The sequence below is a fragment of the Bubalus kerabau genome, chromosome 6 (genome assembly GCF_029407905.1).
Source record: "Bubalus kerabau isolate K-KA32 ecotype Philippines breed swamp buffalo chromosome 6, PCC_UOA_SB_1v2, whole genome shotgun sequence".
NCBI lineage: Eukaryota > Metazoa > Chordata > Mammalia > Artiodactyla > Bovidae > Bubalus > Bubalus kerabau.
Window position 1 is genome coordinate 94,804,835 of NC_073629.1, and position 20,535 is coordinate 94,825,369.

Here is a 20,535-nt window from a genome sequence, read left to right on the forward strand (position 1 = left end):
TTCGTTGTCCTTTTGCTCTAGCTGTCTTTCACTGGGCATTAAGTACGCACACGCACTGCCAAGCTTAACTAGTGTGGGGACTCAATTAGCCTCCGTTCCCGGAGGAGAGACGGGAAATTTTGACCTGTTTGCTATGCATCCGAGAGGAAAACTGAGAACCCAGTTTAAAAACAACAAAAACAAGTAGATTTAAGAAGAAGCTTTGCACTTGTAAGTACCTGCAGTGAATTATGACCTGGCGCCCTGAAGAGCTAGGTCAGTTTTGCAATGATGCAACTTGCGTCAGTTGGTTGCATCATCCCTGGGAGGAGAATTTAGGTTAAAAGGGAAAATAAAGTCCAGTGCTTCTTCTCTAGCAAGAAGGGGCATTCTTGCAGACACGAGACCATGCACCGCAAAACAGACTTGGCAGACCTGTGCCAGACCCGAGCAGTAACCTGAGAATGAAATCCGCTTGTCTGCCTTTTCTTTTTTTTTTTTTTTTTTTTTGCGGTGGAGAAAGGGGGACCCGGAACCAATGGGCAACCGGCCCACTGTTGGGAGCGGCTGACTTCACCGATCAGTAATTTGCTTAGTGAATATTAAGTGCAGTGATTCTTGAGGGGGAGGGGCTAGCTTGCTGGGGGACGCATCCAGCAACGGTTCTCCCGAGACTCCTCCCCACCCCCACTATCTCGGCCCATCTTTTCTTTCTCGGTCCTCGGACTAAACGTCCAGAACCCGGGGTGAAGCAAATAGCGCCCCAAAGCAACTCCCGCAACCTTCTACGTGAACTACACCTTTAAACTCTCACTCCTTCCCAAACCGGACCCCGGAGGCGCCACCCACATCCGTCTAACATCACTTCCTTCAGGGTTAGGGGAAAAAAAAAAAAAAAAAGAAAATCTGGGAACGCGAACGGCTGGGCTGATCCACACTTGGGAAACCGCACGGACCTTCTCCTAGGACTTCGTCGGCCCTACGTCTGCTCAGCCCAGTGGCTCCGCGCACCTGCCACCATGGAGCTGCGGCCTCGTCTCGGGGCCACCTGTTTGCTGGGCTTCAGTTTCCTGCTCCTCGTCACCTCTTCTCATGGACCTAATGGGCTTGGAAAGGGTCAGACTGCATTCTTTTCTTAATCTTTACTTATCCTGGGCCCTAGCCCAGTACAGCCCTCTTCTTGTCCTAACACGATTCCTTCCCGTTCTGTCTCTGGCCACGCTAGATTTCTTTGTATCCTCCCCAGTTGCTCCTGGAGTTTGGGGTAAGGAGTAGTAGTGGTCTGGGGAATGTTGAGATGGGGAAGTTTTACTTGAGGCCTCCCTAAATTCTTGGGTTGGGATCAGAAATGGCCTTTATATTTCGAAAAACATGTTTAAGAGAGCAGCATACTGCCTAACACCTGGTAGGTCCTCAGGCACTGTTACCTTCCCTCCTGGGAGAAGTAGGACCTTTGGGGACCTGCGTATTTAGACCTTTGCCCTGGGTCTGAAGACTTCCCTCCTCACCTCTTCCCTGAAGAGCTGGGTTACTGCCTCCTTACCTTGTAGGGAACAGCACCTGCATCCCAGGGAGCAGTGACTGATGCAAAAGGAAGGGCTGGATGAAGGGTCGCAGGTCTGATGTTAGACGGTCATCAACCGTTGTCCTTAATGTGGTTCAGTCAGTGTGTCTGAAGAAACTGATTTTTTTGAAGAGTGAGGGGACAGTCGTTATGAATGGAGAACAAGAGGTGTGACACCCCCCACCCCCACCCCACCGACTCCATCCATCCCATTGTCTACATCTTTATTGGAACTCAGGGTTTATGCTTTTTCTAGGTGATTGTGTGGTAGTGTGTATTCCTTTCCATTCCTTTTTTGTTTTGTTTTGTTTTTGTACTAACCTCACTGTATGAAATGTCTTTACTACAGCCCTGCTGTTCTAAATTGTGTTTTATCCTCCCTATTTGCACATGTATTGGTGGATAATGAGATTGGGTGGACATTCAGTGCACCTGAATGCAGTCATTTCCTTCATCGAGTAAATAATTTTTGATTACCTACCATATTCCAGGCATGATCCTAGGCACCAGGGATATAGGAGTGGACAGGACACACAAGGTTCCTGCTCTCATGAAGCTTGTGTTCAATTCAGAGAGACAGAGAGTAGGTACATGAACAAATTAATAGACAAGATAATTTCAGCTAGGGATGAGTTCTGGGAAGAAAATGAAACTGATGGAGTAGAAAGACTGAGAAAGGATGAGGGAGCTGACATTACTTGAGCTAGGAAGGTCAGGGGAGGCTTCTCTGAGAAGGTGATATATGGGTTTCCATCTCAGTGATGAAACCACAGGGAATTCTGTTGGGCCAAAATGTTTTAAGTACTGACAGTCCCATTTTAAAGCAGATTACTGTAAAATTCATGTACAATTATGAGTACTGAAGGAGACATTAGCGTGTAGTATTAGGAGTGGGTTTAGATTTGAGTTTTAATTTACTCTGCCACAAACCAGTTGAGAGACCTAGCTGCTGCTAAGTCGCTAAGTCAAGCTTCAGTTGTGTCCGACTCTATGCGACCCCAGAGATGGCAGCCCACCAGGCTCCCCCGTCCCTGGGATTCTCCAGGCAAGAACACTGGAGTGGGTTGCCATTTCCTTCTCCAATGCATGAAAGTGAAAAGTGAAAGTGAAGTCGCTCAGTCGTGTCCGACTCCTAGCGACCCCATGGACTGCAGCCTACCAGGCTCCTCTGTCCATGGAATTTGCCAGGCAAGAGTACTAGGGTGGGTTGCCATTGCCTTCTGAGAAACCTAGGGCAAGTTGCTAAAACTTCTCAAAGCTCAATTCCTCGTGTGCCAAAGGGGCATAATAACAGCTATCTCACACATGCAATAAATAATTACCCAGTAATTATTCCAGTTAACTGTGTTAGGCGTAGGCAATACCTTGGAGTCACATATTCAGTATTCCTTGTTAGATGTTAAGCTCCATGTGGTTGTTCCATTTACCATTGCTGCATAATAAGCCACCCCAAATTAAGTGGTGTAAAGAAATCATTCTATTATGCTAACGATTCTGTGGGCCAGAAAGTCAAACAAGGCACAGTGTATCCCTTGTGTATCCCTTGGTTCCGAGTCTGGGGCCTCAGCTGAGCTGGTTACTCCTCCATATGTTTTGTCTTCATGGGCTAGAGTGAGCGTCCTCACCGTATGACAGCTGGATTCCAAGAGTGAGCATCCTAAGGGAACAAGGTGAAAATACATGGCATTTTGTCATCTAGCCATAAAAGTCACGTAGCATCACTTCCTCTGTACTCCATGGGCCTGTTCAAGGGGAAGGGACATTAACTACCTCCTTTCCATCCCCCACAGGAGGAATGTTGAGGTCACGTTGTAAAAAGAGCTTGTGGAATGGGAGATATTACTGCAATCATCTTTGGAAAGTATGGTCTACCCCAGTAAGTTAGGACTATTTCTGTCTTATGCTCAGAAATATTTGTTGAAAGAAGAAATGAATGGTACACATGATCGTTGGGATCCCTGTCTTTTTTCAGCTCATAGTCTGAAGACTATCAGCACAAATAAGCGGGCAGTTACATGGCACTGTGATATGTACAGTCAGCAGGGGAATGGCAGGGAACTGGAGGAGCACATAGAAGGGCAGCCTGGTGGGGGACGGGCTGTGAGGATTAAATGAACAAACAAAAGGCACTTAATATTCGTGTCACAAACGTAGAGAGTATTTATTTAATGCTTTTTACTATATTTACCCAAGGAAAAATATTGACTTGTTCCTGAAAGGAATTAATAAGATAGCAAACTTTTTTTTTTAATCTCCTGGATATGGATTCTTGGAAAACAGATTATAGTTCACCCACCCCACCTCCCAGAAAAGTGCTACCCAGAGCAGTGATAAGTAAGATTTCTTCTCAGAAGTTTAAGTAGATTTGACTCTTTCCAGATGATGGCCTGATAGTTTGCAGAGAGGAAGTCCAGTGATGTAGTGTGAGCACTGGATAGAAATCAGGAGGCTTGAGTTTTAATCCTGGTCAGGCTACATAGCCAGCTCTTGGCTTCCCTGGGGATCATTTATTAAATGAGAAAGTTGGACTAGAAATGATTCCTAAGAGTCCTTCCAGCTCTAATATCTTAGAGCTCTAAAATAATCTTGTTCTCTGTGTGCTCAACATTTGGAATGTACCACCTGTGGGAAGAAGTGTAGTGATAACATTTACTGTACATTTTGCTATATTCCAGGAACCGTTCTGTGTATTTTTCATGTACTGACTGGTTAAATCCTCATAATAGCCCACTGAGGTAGATAAGGGATGTAGTCATCATCCCCATTACACAGACGAAGAGCCTAAAATGGGATGCAGGAGTCACATAGCTAGTAAGTGGACCAGCTGAGATGGAGATTCCAGAGCTTTTGTCCTCTCCTGCTCTGAGTGCAGAGACTCTTTTGAAGGAGAAAAGGGAAAGTTATCAATGGGGGCGGTTCATGCACTCTCCTGCCTGAAACAGAAATGGATGACTTTGTCAAGTCTCTGAAATAACCATTTGGCATTGACACATATGGGGTGTGTACCTTCCATACTGTACCCTATTCACATTCACAACAAGCCTAAGAGACAGATATTTTGGTTAATCATATTTCACATACATGAAAACAGCAAGTGGCTGAATTAGGACTTGTTTGATGCATACAGACTTTATTTAGCCGTGGTGTTATTCTACCTCTCAGGTACAGTGTTCCCTATTTCAGAGGCTTGGCTGCCAGTTCGGACACTTAACCTTTTGTTCTGTCAGCTGGGAGAGGGTGGGTAATACTTTTCTGATGTCCTTAGCTTACCCTCAGGAAAACAGTTTTAGCCTGAAGGGCTTGGGAATTCTGATGTAAATCCTTGTTTGGAAACAGTCACTTTCTTTCCTCCCCCACCTTTTAAATTAATGTGTTAGGGAAGGAGCTGCTAATGTGGGAACTTTCAGCTCACTCTGCAGATAACTGGAATAAATAAAGTGGCTGTGCAGGTGATACTTGAGGAAGTTGGACTGTCTTCAGATGTTCCATGTTGGCATGGGTATGAGTGTGGGTGGTGTCAGGGAGTAGGTAGCAACAAGATAAGCACTGTGCCTTTTCAAGTTTTCAAGTTATTTTTGAAGGGAAACATAAGGACCCAGGTTTTCCAGACCTGAAGTCTGTGTTTTCCTTCTGCTTTAGGAAAGCCACGTTCCTTTATTCATTTATTCATGTTTATCTTTGCAGGAGAGTTAGTGAAGTATGGTGAGTAAACTACAGACTCTGGAACTCCACCATGTAGGTTCTAATCCCATCTATGGCATTTACTAGCAAGCTATTTAACTTCACCTTCCTTGTCTGTAAAATGAAGACAATTGAGTTTCTACCTCATAAGTTTAAGGATTAAATAATTCAATACATGTAAAAGCATGAAAAACTATGCCAGGCATATAGTAAATCCCATATAAGTGTTGGGCTTCCCTGGTAGCTCAGACGGTAAAGCATCTGCCTATAATGTGGGAGACCCAGGTTTGATCCCTGGTCGGGAAGATCCCCTAAAATGGCAACCCACTCCAGTACTCTTGCCTGGAAAATCCCACGGACTGAGGAGCCTGGTAGGCTACAGTCCATGGGGTCGCAAAGAGTTGGACACGACTGAGCAACTTCACTTCATATAAGTGTTGCTGCTGCTGCTGCTAAGTCACTTCAGTCGTGTCCGACTCTGTGCGACCACAGAGACGGCAGGCGCCCCCATCCCTGGGATTCTCCAGGCAAGAACACTGGAGTGGGTTGCCATTTCCTTCTCCAATGCATGAAAGTGAAAAGTGAAAGTGAAGTCGCTCAGTCGTGTCCGACTCTTAGCGACCCCATGGACTGCAGCCTTCCAGGCTCCTCCGTCCATGGATTTTCCAGGCAAGAGTACTGGAGTGGGGTGCAGTCATTACTAATGTTATTATATTATCATAATCGGGGCTTCCCTATTAGCTCAGAAGGTAAGGAATTGACCTGCAGTGCAGGAGACTTGGGCTCAATTCCTGTGTCGGGAAGATCCCCTGGAAAAGGGAATGCCTACCCACTCCAGAATTCTTGCCTGAGAATCCCATGGACAGAGGAGCCTGGTAGGCTACAGTCCATGGGGCCACAAAGAGTTGGAATCAACTGAGCAGCTAACACACAACACATTATCATCATTATTCCATAGAGTAAGCACTCAAAACATGACGGTGGTGATTATTACTTATGAAAAATTTCAATTTACTTTTTAATATGAATTTTCAAATAAATTTTTTACACATAGTGAACTGTTTCATGTTACATCTCTAGAATTACTCTTGGGAACAATGCACTAAGGCAGCCAGGGAAGTGCTGGGCTCTGGGAAAGTATTTTAATTAGGAATCAGACTAAATTTTGGTTGTGGCTTCTTTTGTGGTCTCCGGTAGCCTCTTCCAGGCTTTTGTAATGTGAGAGGATTGGACTGATCTGCAACTTTGTGTTGTCCAGTGAAGTAGTGATAGGCCCTTACCACTCAAATTTTAAATTAATTAAAATTAAACTTTAAAAATCCAGCTTCTGTGTTGGATTAGCCATGTTTCAGGTACTCAACAGTTTGTAGCTACCATACTGAACAGTGCAGATATAGAAGTTTCCATCATTGGAGAAAGATCAGTTAAACAGCGCTACCCTGGGTTTAATCATTAAGCTGTGTCCAACTCTTCCAACCCCATTGGCTGTAGCATGCCAGGCTCCTCTGTCCATGGAATTCTCCAGGCAAGAATACTGGAGTGGGTTGCCATTTCCTTCTCTAGGGGCCTTCCGGACCCAGGGATTGAATTCAGGTCTCCTGCATTGCAGGCAGATTCTTCACCATCTGAGCCTCCAGGGAAGCCCCACTGCCCTAGGGTCTCTCTTAGCTATAACCTATGACTGTATGCTTTGTAAGCTAGCTTCTGAGTAGTCCATATTTATGGAGAAATTTTATTTTGCTTGATAGTAATCTAGCTTGCCTAATTTTGTTTTGCCTGATGTCTGTCTGGGATATATAGTTTTCATCTGTCTGGGATATAGTTTTCAATCATTTTACTTTTGACTTTTACAAGTCCTTCTGTTTTAGGTGCTCTTGTAAACATCATAGAGGATTTTTTTTTAAACCAAAATCTGACAATTTCTTACTTTAACTTTACCTGGCAAGTTTTGTTCACTTATATTTGTAGTGATTATTGACAGAGCTGGTCTTATTTCTCTCATCCAATTTTCTATGCTACTGTTTTTTTCTATTCTTTTTCTCCCTTTCTTTGGGGGTTGAATATTTGCTGGTTCTTGTATTGCTTTATTGCCTTTATTTAATTTGGAAGTTCGCACCCTTCTTTTCTTTTAGTGGTTACTTCTGGAATTTTACTCACATATTTAACAACAAAATCTAACATTAATATCTTCAGTTCAGTTCAGTAGCTCAGTTGTGTCCAACTCTTTGCGACCCCGTGAATCGCAGCACGCCAGGCCTCCCTGTCTATCACCAACTCTTGGAGTTCACTCAGACTCACGTCCATCAAGTCAGTGATGCCATCCAGCCATCTCATCCTCTGTCGTCCCCTTCTCCTCCTGCCCCCAATCCCTCTCAACATCAGAGTCTTTTCCAATGAGTCAACTCTTCGCATGAGGTGGCCAAAGTACTGGAGTTTCAGCTTTAGCATCATTCCTTCCAAAGAAATCCCAGGGCTGATCTCCTTCAGAATGGACTGGTTGGATCTCCTTGCAGTCCAAGGGACTCTCAAGAGTCTTCTCCAACATCACAGTTCAAAAGCATCAATTCTTCGGCGCTCAGCTTTCTTCACAGTCCAACTCTCACATCCATACATGACCACAGGAAAAACCATAGCCTTGACTAGACGGACCTTTGTTGGCAAAGTAACGTCTCTGCTTTTGAATATGCTATCTAGGTTGGTCATAACTTTCCTTCCAAGGAGTAAGCGTCTTTTAATTTCATGGCTGCAGTCACCATCTGTAGTGATTTTGGAGCCCAAAAAAATAAAGTCTGACACTGTTTCCACTGTTTCCCCATCTATTTCCCATGAAGTGATGGGACCGGATGCCATGATCTTCGTTTTCTGAATGTTGAGCTCTAAGCCAACTTTTTCACTCTCCACTTTCACTTTCATCAAGAGGCTTTTGAGTTCCTCTTCACTTTCTGCCATAAGGGTGGTGTCATCTGCATATCTGAGGTTATTGATATTTCTCCCAGCAATCTTGATTCCAGCTTGTGCTTCTTCCAGTCCAGCGTTTCTCATGATGTACTCTGCATATAAGTTAAATAAGCAGGGTGACAATATACAGCCTTGACATACTCCCTTTCCTATTTGGAACCAGTCTGTTGTTCCATGTCCAGTTCTAACTGTTGCTTCCTGACCTGCATACAGATTTCTCAAGAGGCAGGTCAGGTGGTCTGGTATTCCCATCTCTTTCAGAATTTTCCACAGTTTATTGTGATCCACACAGTCAAAGGCTTTGGCATAGGTAATAAAGCAGAAATAGATGTTTTTCTGGAACTCTCTTGCTTTTTCCATGATCCAGCGGATGTTGGCAATTTGATCTCTGGTTCCTCTGCCTTTTCTAAAACCAGCTTGAACATCAGGAAGTTCACGGTTCACGTATTGCTGAAGCCTGGCTTGGAGAATTTTGAGTAGTACTTTACTAGCATGTGAGATGAGTGCAATTGTGCAGTAGTTTGAGCATTCTTTGGCATTGCCTTTCCTTGGGATTATCTCCCCCAATAGTTAGTGGGCCTTAGAACATTCTAATTTCAGTCACTTCCTCTTTCTTTATAAGCTATGTTGTCCAATACTTTAGTTCTCTGTCTTTTTTTTAACCATAAATTGAGCATTAAAAATTTTATGCAAATGTATTTAGATATATCCACATGTTTGCCAGTTAATTTGCTCACTGTTCCTTGTAGTTAGGCTTTATCCTATCTTTATTATATCTTTTCTATCAGCTTTCAACATCCTATCCTTTCCTCCATATTGAATACAAACCCTTCATGGACTCACAGCACCCTCTAGCAATTGCCCCTGCACAGCAAAATTCTTTGAAAGAGTTGTGTGTGCTTGTTCCCTAATTCTTCCCCTGGGCTGTCTTGATCTTACTCTAATCATCTTTTCATTCTCACTCCTACTGAAACTGGGCTTGTCAAGGTCTGCATTGTTCTCTACTTGCTAAATTCCGAAGTTTCTGATTTAATAGGAGTATTGGAGTCAGTGGATCATCCTTCCTCTTAAAAGATCCTGGAAACACTTCTGGAATTCCGTGTGCTGCTGGTGGCAGTTCTTTGTCACCAGCTGGTCTTTGGTTGCTTCTTTATGTCCCTTATCTAGTAGTGCTCCAGGGTTCCTGAACTCCCTCTTTATCTATAATCACTCCCTTGGTGATCCTGTTCTCTCTTAAGCTTTAAATAACGTCTGCATGCTGATAACTGTCCCTTGAATTCCAGTCTCAGATATTTAGTTGCTTATTCAGCATCTCTGTTTTGTTGTCTAGTGAAGTGAAAGTGAAGTCGCTCAGTCGTGTCCTACTCTTTGTGACCCCATAGACTAGCCTACCAGGCTCCTCTGTCCATGGGATTTTCAGGCAATAGTACTGGAGTCCAAGAAGGCAATGGAACCCCACTCCAGTACTCTTGCCTGGAAAATCCCATGGATGGAGGAGCCTGGTGGGCTGCAGTCCATGGGGTCGCTAAGAGTCGGACACAACTGAGCAACTTCACTTTCACTTTTCACTTTCATGCATTGGAGAAGGAAATGGCAACCCACTCCAGTGTTCTTGCCTGGAGAATCCCAGGGACAGGGGAGCCTGGTGGTCTGCTGTCTATGGGGTCACATAGAGTCGGACACGACTGAAGTGACTTAGCAGCAGCAGCAGTACTGGAGTGGATTGCCATTTCCTTCTCCAGGGGATCTTCCCAACCCAGGGCTCAAACCTGGGTCTCCTGCCTTGTAGACAGACACTTTACCATCTGAGCCACCAGGGAAGTAAGCATCTCAAAATGAGCGTATCCATATCCAGGCACTTGAATGTTTCTTTCCAAAACTCACTCCACCTACTATCTTCCCCATCTTTATTAATGACAAGTCCATTCTTCTAGTTGCTCAGGCCAAAAAACCTTCGAGTCATCATTAACTTCTCTCACCCCATATCCAGGACAAAATCCTTTCAAATTTGCCTTCAAAATATGTCCAGAATCTGATAGTATCTGCTTCCTCTATCGTCACAGCTAGTCCAAACCACTGTTATCACATGCCTGAATTATCCCAGTGACCACTTTACTAGTCTATTTTGCTTTTGCCTTTTCTGTATTAGTTTACTAGGGCTGCAATAACAAAGTAACACAAGCTGAGTGACTTAAACAACAGAAATTTGTTGTCTCACAGTTCTAGAGAGTAGGAGTTTGAAATCAAGGTTCTGGCAGCATTGGTTCCTCCTGAAGGCTGAGAGATGGATCTGTACCAGGCCTGTTAGAGATGGCTGTGTACCACTAGCGCTACTTGGGAAGCTGCTGTGAACACTGGGGTATGTATATCTTCAAATTAGTTTTCAGTATTTTCCAGATGTATACTCTGGAGTGAAATTGCTGAATCACATAGTAGTTCTATTTTTAGTTTTTTAAGGGACCTCCAAGCTGTTTTCCACAGTGACTGCACCCATTTATATCCCCACTAACAATGTGCAAGGGTTTCCTTTTCTCCACCTATTCTCTAATATCTATTCATTCAGTTCAGTTGCTCAGTTGTATCCTACTCTTTGCGACCCCATGAACCACAGCTCGCCAGGCCTCCCTGTCCATCACCAACACCCAGAGTCCACCCAAACCCATGTCCATTGAGTCGGTGATGGCATCCAACCATCTCATCCTCTGTTGTCCCCTTCTCCTCCTGCCCTCAATGTTTCCCAGTATCAGGGTCTTTTCCAATGAGTCAGCTATTCGCATCAGGTGGCCAAAGTATTGGAGTTTCAGCTTCAACATCAGTCCTTCCAATGAATATTCAGGACTGATCTCCTTTAGGATGGACTGGTTGGATTTTCTTGCAGTCCAAGGGACTCTCAAGAGTCTTCTCCAACACCACAGTTCAAAAGCATCAATTCTTCTGCTCTCAGCTTTCTTTATAGTCCAACTCTCACATCCATACATGACCACTGGAAAAACCATAGCCTTGACTAGACGAACCTTTGTTGACAAAGTAATGTCTCTGCTTTTTAATATGCTGTCTAGGTTCATAACTTTCCTTCCAAGGAGTAAGCGTCTTTTAATTTCATGGCTACAATCACCATCTGTAGTGATTTTGGAGCCCAGAAAAATTATTTCTTGTCTGTTTCAAGATAGCCATTTTGAAAGGTATGGGGTGATATCTCATTGTGGTTCTTGATTTTGAGTATTTTTTCATATGCCAGTTGGTAATTTCTATTGTGTTTTCTTAGCAAAAATATCTATGTCCACTTTTTAATTGGGTTGTTTGGTTTTTTGATATTGAACTGTATGAGCTATTAATGTATTTTTGGTTGTTAACCCTCTTATTGGTCATATCATTTGCAAACATTTTTTTCCCCTTTCAGTAGGATGTCTTTTTGTTTCCTTTGCTGTGCAAAAGCATTTAAGTTTAATTAGGTACCATTTGTTTTATTTTTTGCTTTTGTTCCTTTCCCCTTAGGAGACAGATACAAAACAATATTGCTGTGATTTGTGTCAAAGGTGTTCTGCCTAGGCTCTCTTCTAGGAGTTTTCTGATTTCAGGCCTATTATTTAAGTCTTTAATCCCTTTTGAATTTATTTTTGTATGTAGTATGAGAAAGTGTTGTAATTTCATTCTTTTACATGTAACTGTCCAGTTTTCCTCGTACTACTTATTGAAGAAACTGTCTTTTCTTTTTTGTATACTTTTCCTCCTTTTCATAGATTAATTGATCATAAGAATGTGGGTTTACTTCTGGGCTTTCTATTCTGTTCCATTGATCTGTGTATCTGTTTTTGTGCCATTACTGTGCTATTCTCATGACTGTAGCTTTGCAGTATAGTCTGAAGTCAGAGAACAGGATGCCTCCAGCTTTGTTCCTTTTTCTCAAGATTGTTTTGGCAATTCAACGTCTTTCGTGTGTTTTAAGATCTTTAACGTATTGATTTATTTAATCCTCAAAGCAGCCCAACAAGGTAGGTAGGTGCTATTGTTACTCTCATTTACAGCCGAAGAAATTGAGTTTAAGTAACTTGCCCAAAGTCACACAGCTAGTTAGCTACAGAACTACAGGAATCAAAGCCAGGGAGTCTAGGTCCATAGTCCATGCTCTTAACCACTACATAATACTGCTCAATAAATACTGAAATAATGAGTGGTGACTACCTGATGGTAGAAAAATACCTCAGTTTATCTAAAAATGTCTATTTTGGCCTTGTTCTTGAAAGATAGTTTTGCTAGGTACACAATTCTAAATTTAGAGATACTTTCTTTCAGCATGTTGAAGACAATGTTTTGCCATCTGATTTCCAATTTGTTACTGTCAGTCTAATTGTCGATCTTTGAATGGAAATATGTCATTTCTCTTTGAAATGCTTTTAAGATCTTAATATTTGGTTCTTCTGCAGTTTCACTACAATTTATATGTGTGTGATTTCTTTTTGTAATTTGTCAGCTATACATTGTGCTTCTTACTATCTGCAGATTCATGTTTTATCTTGGTTCTTGAAACTGTTATCATTCATCTCTTTTTCTTTCTAAAAAATGCAAATGTGTTTTTAAGTAGATATGATACATTCAGTTCAGTTGAGTTCAGTCGCTCAGTTGTGTCCGACTCTTCACGACCCCATGAATCGCAGCACGCCAGGCCTCCCTGTCCATCACCAACTCCCGGAGTTCACTGAGACTCACGTCCATCGAGTCGGTGATGCCATCCAGCCATCTCATCCTCTGTCGTCCCCTTCTCCTCCTGCCCCCAATCCCTCCCAGCATCAGTCTTTTCCAACGAGTCAACTCTTCGCATGAGGTGACCAAAGTACTTGAGTTTCAGCTTTAGCATCATTCCCTCCAAAGAAATCCCAGGGCTGATCTCCTTCAGAATGGACTAGTTGGATCTCCTTGCAGTCCAAGGGACTCTCAAGAGTCTTCTCCAACACCACAGTTCAAAAGCATCAATTCTTCAGCGCTCGGCCTTCTTCACAGTCCAACTCTCACATCCATACATGACCACAGGAAAAACCATAGCCTTGACTAGACGGATCTTTGTTGGCAAAGTAATGTCTCTGCTTTTGAATATGCTCTCTAGGTTGGTCATAACTTTCCTTCCAAGGAGTAAGCGTCTTTTAATTTCATGGTTTTAGTCACCATCTGTAGTGATTTTGGAGCCCAAAAAAATAAAGTCTGACACAGTTTCCACTGTTTCCCCATCTATTTCCCATGAAGTGATAGGACCAGATGCCATGATCTTCGTTTTCTGAATGTTGAGCTCTAAGCCAACTTTTTCACTCTCCACTTTCACTTTCATCAAGAGGCTTTTGAGTTCCTCTTCACTTTCTGCCATAAGGGTGGTGTCATCTGCATATCTGAGGTTATTGATCTTTCTCCCAGCAATCTTGATTCCAGCTTGTGTTTCTTCCAGTCCAGCATTTCTCATGATGTACTCTGCATATATGTTAAATAAGCAGGGTGACAATATACAGCCTTGACAAACTCCTTTTCCTATTTGGAACCAGTCTGTTGTTCCATGTCCAGTTCTAACTGTTGCTTCCTGACCTGCATACAGATTTCTCAAGAGGCAGGTCAGGTGGTCTGGTATTCCCATCTCTTTCAGAATTTTCCACAGTTTATTGTAATCCACACAGTCAAAGGCTTTGGCATAGTCAATAAAGCAGAAATAGATGTTTTTCTGGAACTCTCTTGCTTTTTCCATGATCCAGTGGATGTTGGCAATTTGATCTCTGGTTCCTCTGCCTTTTCTAAAACCAGCTTGAACATCAGGAAGTTCACGGTTCACGTATTGCTGAAGCCTGGCTTGGAGAATTTTGAGTATTACTTTACTAGCATGTGAGATGAGTGAATTGTGCAGTAGTTTGAGCATTCTTTGGCATTGCCTTTCTTTGGGATTGGAATGAAAACTGACCTTTTCCAGTCCTGTGGCCACTGCTGAGTTTCCCAAATTTGCTGGCATATTGAGTGTAGCACTTTCACAGCATCATCTTTCAGGATTTGAAATAGCTCAACTGGAATTCCATCACCTCCACTAGCTTTGTTCGTAGTGATGCTTTCTAAGGCCCACTTGACTTCACATTCCAGGATGTCTGGCTCTAGGTCAGTGATCACACCATCGTGATTATCTTGGTCGTGAAGATCTTTTTTGTACAGTTCTTCTGTGTATTCTTGCCACCTCTTCTTGATATCTTCTGCTTCTGTTAGGTCCATGCCATTTCTGTCCTTTATCAAGCCCATCTTTGCATGAAATGTCCCCTTGGTATCTCTGATTTTCTTGAATAGATCCCTAGTCTTTCCCATTCTGTTGTTTTCCTCTATTTCTTTGCATTGATCACTGAGGAAGGCTTTCTTCTCTCTCCTTGCTATTCTTTGGAACTCTGCATTCAGATGCTTATATCTTTCCTTTTCTCCTTTGCTTTTCGCTTCTCTTCTTTTCACAGCTATTTGTAAGGCCTCCCCAGACAGCCATTTTGCTTTTTTTGCATTTCTTTTCATGGGGATAGTCTTGATCCCTGTCTCCTGTACAATGTCACGAACCTCATTCCATAGTTCATCAGGCACTCTGTCTATCAGATCTAGGCCCTTAAATCTATTTCTCACTTCCACTCTATAATCATAAGGGATTTGATTTAGGTCATACCTGAATGGTCTAGTGGTTTTCCCTACTTTCTTCAGTTTAAGTCTGAATTTGGTAATAAGGAGTTCATGATCTGAGCCACAGTCAGCTTCCGGTCTTGTTTTTGTTGACTGTATAGAGCTTCTCCATCTTTGGCTGCAGAGAACATAATCAATCTGATTTTGGTGTTGACCATCTGGTGATGTCCATGTGTAGAGTCTTCTCTTGTGTTGTTGGAAGAGGGTGTTTGCTATGACCAGTGCATTTTCTTGGCAAAACTCTATTAGTCTTTGCCCTGCTTCATTCCATATTCCAAGGCCAAATGTGCCTGTTACTCCAGGTGTTTCTTGACTTCCTACTTTTGCATTCCAGTCCCCTGTAATGAAAAGGACATCTTTTTTGGGTGTTAGTTCTAAAAGGTCATGTAGGTCTTCATAGAACCGTTCAACTTCAGCTTCTTCAGCGTTATTGGTTGGGGCATAGACTTGGATTACTGTGATATTGAATGGTTTGCCTTGGAAACATTAGCATGGTTTAATACTTTTAAGAGGTATATATTTCCTTCCACTCTTGTTTTTCCATCATCCAGTTCCCACCCCAGTATATTATCTCTTCAGATAAGTTTTTTTCCTTCAACTTTGCATTCAGAGACTCCAGTTTTAAATATACCAATCTTTTCTTAATCTACTGTCTATTTCTTTTACATTTTCTCTCTCCTTATCTCTGTGCTATATTCTGGATAGCATCTGATTCACGTTTCCACCTGTCTCTAATTTGCTATTTTAATCTATCCATTGAATTGTTTTTTCATTAGTAGAGTTTATTTTTAAACAATTTAAGATCTATAGAAAAATTGAGCAGAAAATTCAGAGTTCCCATGTGAATCCTTACCACTTCACCTTTCCCTATCCCAGTTTCCCCTGCATTAGTGTGGTCTTTTACTGTCTCCATAGTTTTGCCTTTTCCAGAACACTAATCATATATAATTGGAATCCTACATTATGTAGCCTTTTTAGATTGGCATCTTTCACTTACCAGTATGCACTTTAGGCTCTTTTATGTCTTTTTATGGCTTAATAACTCATTTCTGTGTATCACTGAATATTCATTGATTTTGTATTTAAAAAATCACGTTAGTTAAAAAAATTCTATTTGGTGCCTTTACAGTTTTGCCTATTTTGTGTTTTATTATATGCATATTTTTGTCATGCCATATGTTCTTTCTTTCAGTGGTTATATAATAGTTACTTTTGTATCCTATGCCTGATCATTCTAATATCTGAAGTCCTCTTATCTAATTGTTGATTCTGCTCTTACTTGTGGTGACTGCTTTGCTTACAGGTTTCGTGATCTATGATTGTAAGCTCATAATGGTTATTTATATAGGTTATCCTGGAGGCCTAGCATTAGTAATGCTTTCCTCTAGGAAAGTTCGGCATTTGATTCATCTGGAAACCAGCGGCTACTAATTACTGCCCTGGAATCACTCTAGTTGCTTTTGACAGCTGGGTTAAAATGGAGTCTCAGATTCATCTCCTTCATCTTGCCACATGATGATGGACATTTGCTTTCAGGCTAGCCTTGCCTTTTGCTTGTTGCTCATTGTTCCTTGTCTGATTTAGGCTTACTTTGTGTTTGTGTCTATTACTTTGAGCCCAGTGGGTGCCTTTTGGGAAGTCTATTTTATGTAGGATTTCGTTGATTTGTAGGTGAATATCTCTCCAGACTGTCTAGTCAGGCATCTCTCCAAAGCAGGGTTCTGTTGCCTGAATTTAGGTTTTGACAGGTAGAATGATGATTGTCATAGTAAGGCACCTTCCAGTTCTCCTGGGCATCTTCCCAGTTTCACTGTCACTTGGTTGTTCTCTCTCCAGGATTAGACTTTGGGCTGTAGGCAAGTGACACATTTTCCCTTGGCCAGTAGCCCATGCTACTTGGAATGAAAAGTGATGGTTAGTTTGGATACTGCCTCTCAGTGCTAATCTGGATGAGCTGTTTATTTCCCTGTGCTAAGCTGATGGAAATTTCTGGGAAAGAAAGGCCTCAAGGACAGTATGTATGGTAACTAAAAGTCATAAAATTGAACTTAAAACCCCTGCTTGGCCATTTATCAGCTATGTGACCTGGTACAGGCTGTGTATTCTGAGTCTCAAAAGCTTCAACTGTAAAGAATGACAAAAGGTGCTGTTTACTGATCATTTTCAATCTGCTAAGCACTGTCTTAAGATTTATATATATATATGTAATATATATATGTAATTTAATGTTCAACAACAATCTTACGAGATACAAGTTTTCTATTGTTTTTTTGTTTTGTTTTTGAGGTTCTGTAACTTTATTGAACCATTAGCAGTTAGTTCCCATCCACATTAACTATATGTAGATCTTTGAAAGTGGTGACAGGTACATAGGTAAACAACATACAGAGCTTGTTTGGTGAATCTTCATCTTCATTACATTTCCTGGACAACCATGCGCAGGTAGGCACGTAGGTACAGTATGGGACATTACTTATTCTTTTGGCCCAGACAACTTTGTTGAGTCTAGTGTCAGTGCGTACATCTGGAGTTCCTATCTCCTTCATGGCAAATTTCCAGATTTCTTTTGAGTGCCCGAGGGGCATGCTTTCTGAAACCCACTCCATGGATGCTTGTGAATGTTCATAGTGTATTCTCTAGGTACCACCTCCATTGATAGTGGCCCAGCCCTTCTCACCATCCTTCTATGCAGGAGCCATCCTGCCGGCCAGGGTTGGAAAGGCAAGATACAGCTATTATTATGCCTATTTTAATGGAAATATAGAGAGGTTCAGTGAAAGGGTTATTGTTAAGAATAAATTTAAACAAGATAATATGTGTGATGTGCAGGACATGTGTAAATTGGTCAATAAATAACAGCTAGCATTGTTACAGTCACTATTTTCAAGATGCAAAATTAAGTCATTTATGTGAGATGGCCTAACTAATATTCATTTGCTCAATAAATATTTTGTGGAGCACTTGCTATAGCCATGAAAAATGAAAATGTTAGTCGCTCAGTTATTCCAACTCTTTGTGACCCCATGGACTGTAGCTTGCCAGGCTCCTCTGTCCATGAGATTCTACTGGCAAGAATATTGGAGTGGGTTGCCCTTTCCTACTCTAGGGAATCTTTCCCACACAGGGATCAAACCCAGGTCTCCTGCATTGCAGGCAGATTCTTTACTGTCCGAGTCACCAGGGAAGCCCTGTATAGTGCTAAATGCTAGGGAAACAGGAGGAAATAAGACAGATATGGTCCCAGCCCATAGGGAATTTCCTTTAGAGTGAAGGAGACAGACACACATAAACATTTACAGTTCAGCCTGGGAAGCACAGTGATGGGGTAAGAATAGAGTGCCTGGGGAGTCAGAGAAGATTTACCAGAAGAAATGCCTGCTAGTTTCATACCTGAAGAGTGAATTGGAGGTGACAGTGGGAGGAAAGGCAAAGGAAGCAGCGATTATGAAGGCTGAAGGGGAGAGAGAGTGCATATTGTATTTAAGGAAATGAAAATTAGTTTTTTTTTGTTTTTGAGAGTTATGTTTTATTTGGTGGGAATTTTTAGGACTTCAAGCCTGGGAGACAGCATCTCAAGTAATCCTGAGAGAACTGCTCCTGAAAATTAGTTTTTTGTGTAAGATTTTAAGAAAAGTGTGTAAAGTGAGCCTGGAGAGGTGGGTAGGAGCCATATTCTGAAAGGCTTCAGAAACCTTGCTATAAGAGTTTGATCTTCCCTTTTAGGGCTTTGAAACGCCTCTGAAAGATATTTTACCAAGCAAATATGTGATTTTAAAAGATCACTCTAACTGAAGTGTGGGGAAAAATAACAAGAATAACTTTATATTATCTCAAAATATATTGTCTTAAAATCCTTACACCACCACTTGGAGGTATGGGTATTATTCTTGATTTTATAGATGAAGAAACTGGGACTTCAAGAACTTACTTCATTTACAAAATTCACACATTTAATGTCTTTCTGACTCTTTAAACTATACTGCTGTGTTGACTCCAACTAGCAATGATTTGTTAGGACCTGCTTTATGATAACTGTGGAAAATTCTCATTCATTCTTATAGTATTATTTGCATACTCTGTTAGTTTACAAAGGTTTTCATAGCCATTAATAATTTAATCTCCTTAAAAACTGAATTAGGTGACATTATCTCCATTTTGCAGGTATGAAAACTGAGACTTGAGGTATGGGACCGTCCATGGTTCTATACACCTAGAAAGTGGTGGAGTTGAGACTTGAACACCATGCTCTTGACAAAGGAAAGCCTTTTTTATGAGTATCTTGTGAATATGCTACATTTCTTTCATGGGTCTTTGCCCATTGTTCATGTGTGAATATTTATGAGGCTCTTTCCTTCCAGGTTTTGGAGATCACATTCATTGGAGGACGCTAGAAGATGGGAAGAAGGAAGCAGCTGCCAGGTACAAGATATGGTTTTAGCTTATCTAGAACACTTTCCAGCCATCAACTTAGCATTAATTTCAGGTGAAGGGTTATGCCAAGGCAGAACAGTGGAGTAGTTGCATAACAACAACAAAAGTAATAATACTAGCTAACGTTTTTAAGTGCTTATTATGCACCAGACATTTATTATGTGAATTAACTTATCTAACAACAACTCTTCTGAGGTTGGTACTGTTGTTATCTTCATTTTATAGATGAGAAAACTAAGGCATAGAGCAGTTAAATAATCATACAGCTAGTTAAGTGGTAGAGCCAAGATCTGTACCCAGACACTTCAAATCCTACACTCAGCCAGTAAAACATACTGCCTAATAGTCTCAAGTTGAATAGTCTTAAGTTCCAAGTATGTGTAGTCTATGCACAGGAAATGTACAAAAGGAGGAAGAAATGCACATTCCCTGCTATACTGTACTGGAGAGATACAAAAATCCAGTATGTTTGCACTTACTTTATACACACACATCCTTGCACAGAAACACTTATACTTCTGCACCTACCAAATGATAATGCTTGCTTTTGCTAGAACAGATCCTATAGCTTCATGGCTCTGAGACTCATATCTTCTGGGGTTGCCAAATTTAGCAAATACAAATGGAGGATGACTATAATCTTATGAACACCAAGGGGACAAGGAGGGGTGGTGGGATGAATTGGGAGATTGAGATTGACATAAATACACTATTGATACTATTTGTAAAGTAGATAACTAATGAGAACCTATTGTCTAATTTAGAAAACCACACTCAGTGCTCTGTGGTGACCTAAATGGGAAGGAAATCCAAAAATGAGGGGGTGTATGTATATATACTGGTGATTCACTTTGCTGTACAGTAGAAACTAACACAACATTGTAAAGCAACTATACTTCAATAAAAAAAATTTTTTAAAGGATGCCCAGTTAAATTTGAATTTCAGATAAAAAGTAATTTTATTCATTTATTTTAAAATTTATTTTTAATTGAAGGATAATTGCTTTACAATATCGGTTTGATTTCTGCCATACATCAACATGAATTCACCGTAGGTGTACATATGTCCTCTCCCTCTTGACCTTCCTCCCACCTCCCACCCTTTTCTACTCCTCTAGGTTGTTACAGAGCCCCAGGTTGAGTTACCTGAGTCATAACAGCAAATTTCCAACAATAAGTAATTTTAAATATGCTCCAAGTAATATTTGAGACAAGCTTATTTTAAAAACAATATGTATTAATTA

At 41.4% G+C, this 20,535-nt stretch overlaps 1 protein-coding gene and 1 pseudogene across 1 annotated transcript in view; one reads left to right on the forward strand and one right to left on the reverse strand.

The window, feature by feature from the left end:
• The first annotated feature begins 265 nt into the window (after nt 1-265).
• Nucleotides 266-20,535, forward strand: part of TXNDC12 (thioredoxin domain containing 12) — a 34,046-nt gene continuing 13,776 nt past the window's right edge. The window contains exons 1-2 of the mRNA XM_055585920.1: nt 266-1,095; nt 19,219-19,279. Of these exons, the coding sequence (XP_055441895.1) occupies nt 999-1,095; nt 19,219-19,279 (158 nt within the window). The 5' untranslated portion in view covers nt 266-998. The remainder of the gene's footprint in view (nt 1,096-19,218; nt 19,280-20,535) is intronic.
• LOC129655459 (60S ribosomal protein L31-like) lies at nt 17,176-17,559 on the reverse strand (annotated as a pseudogene).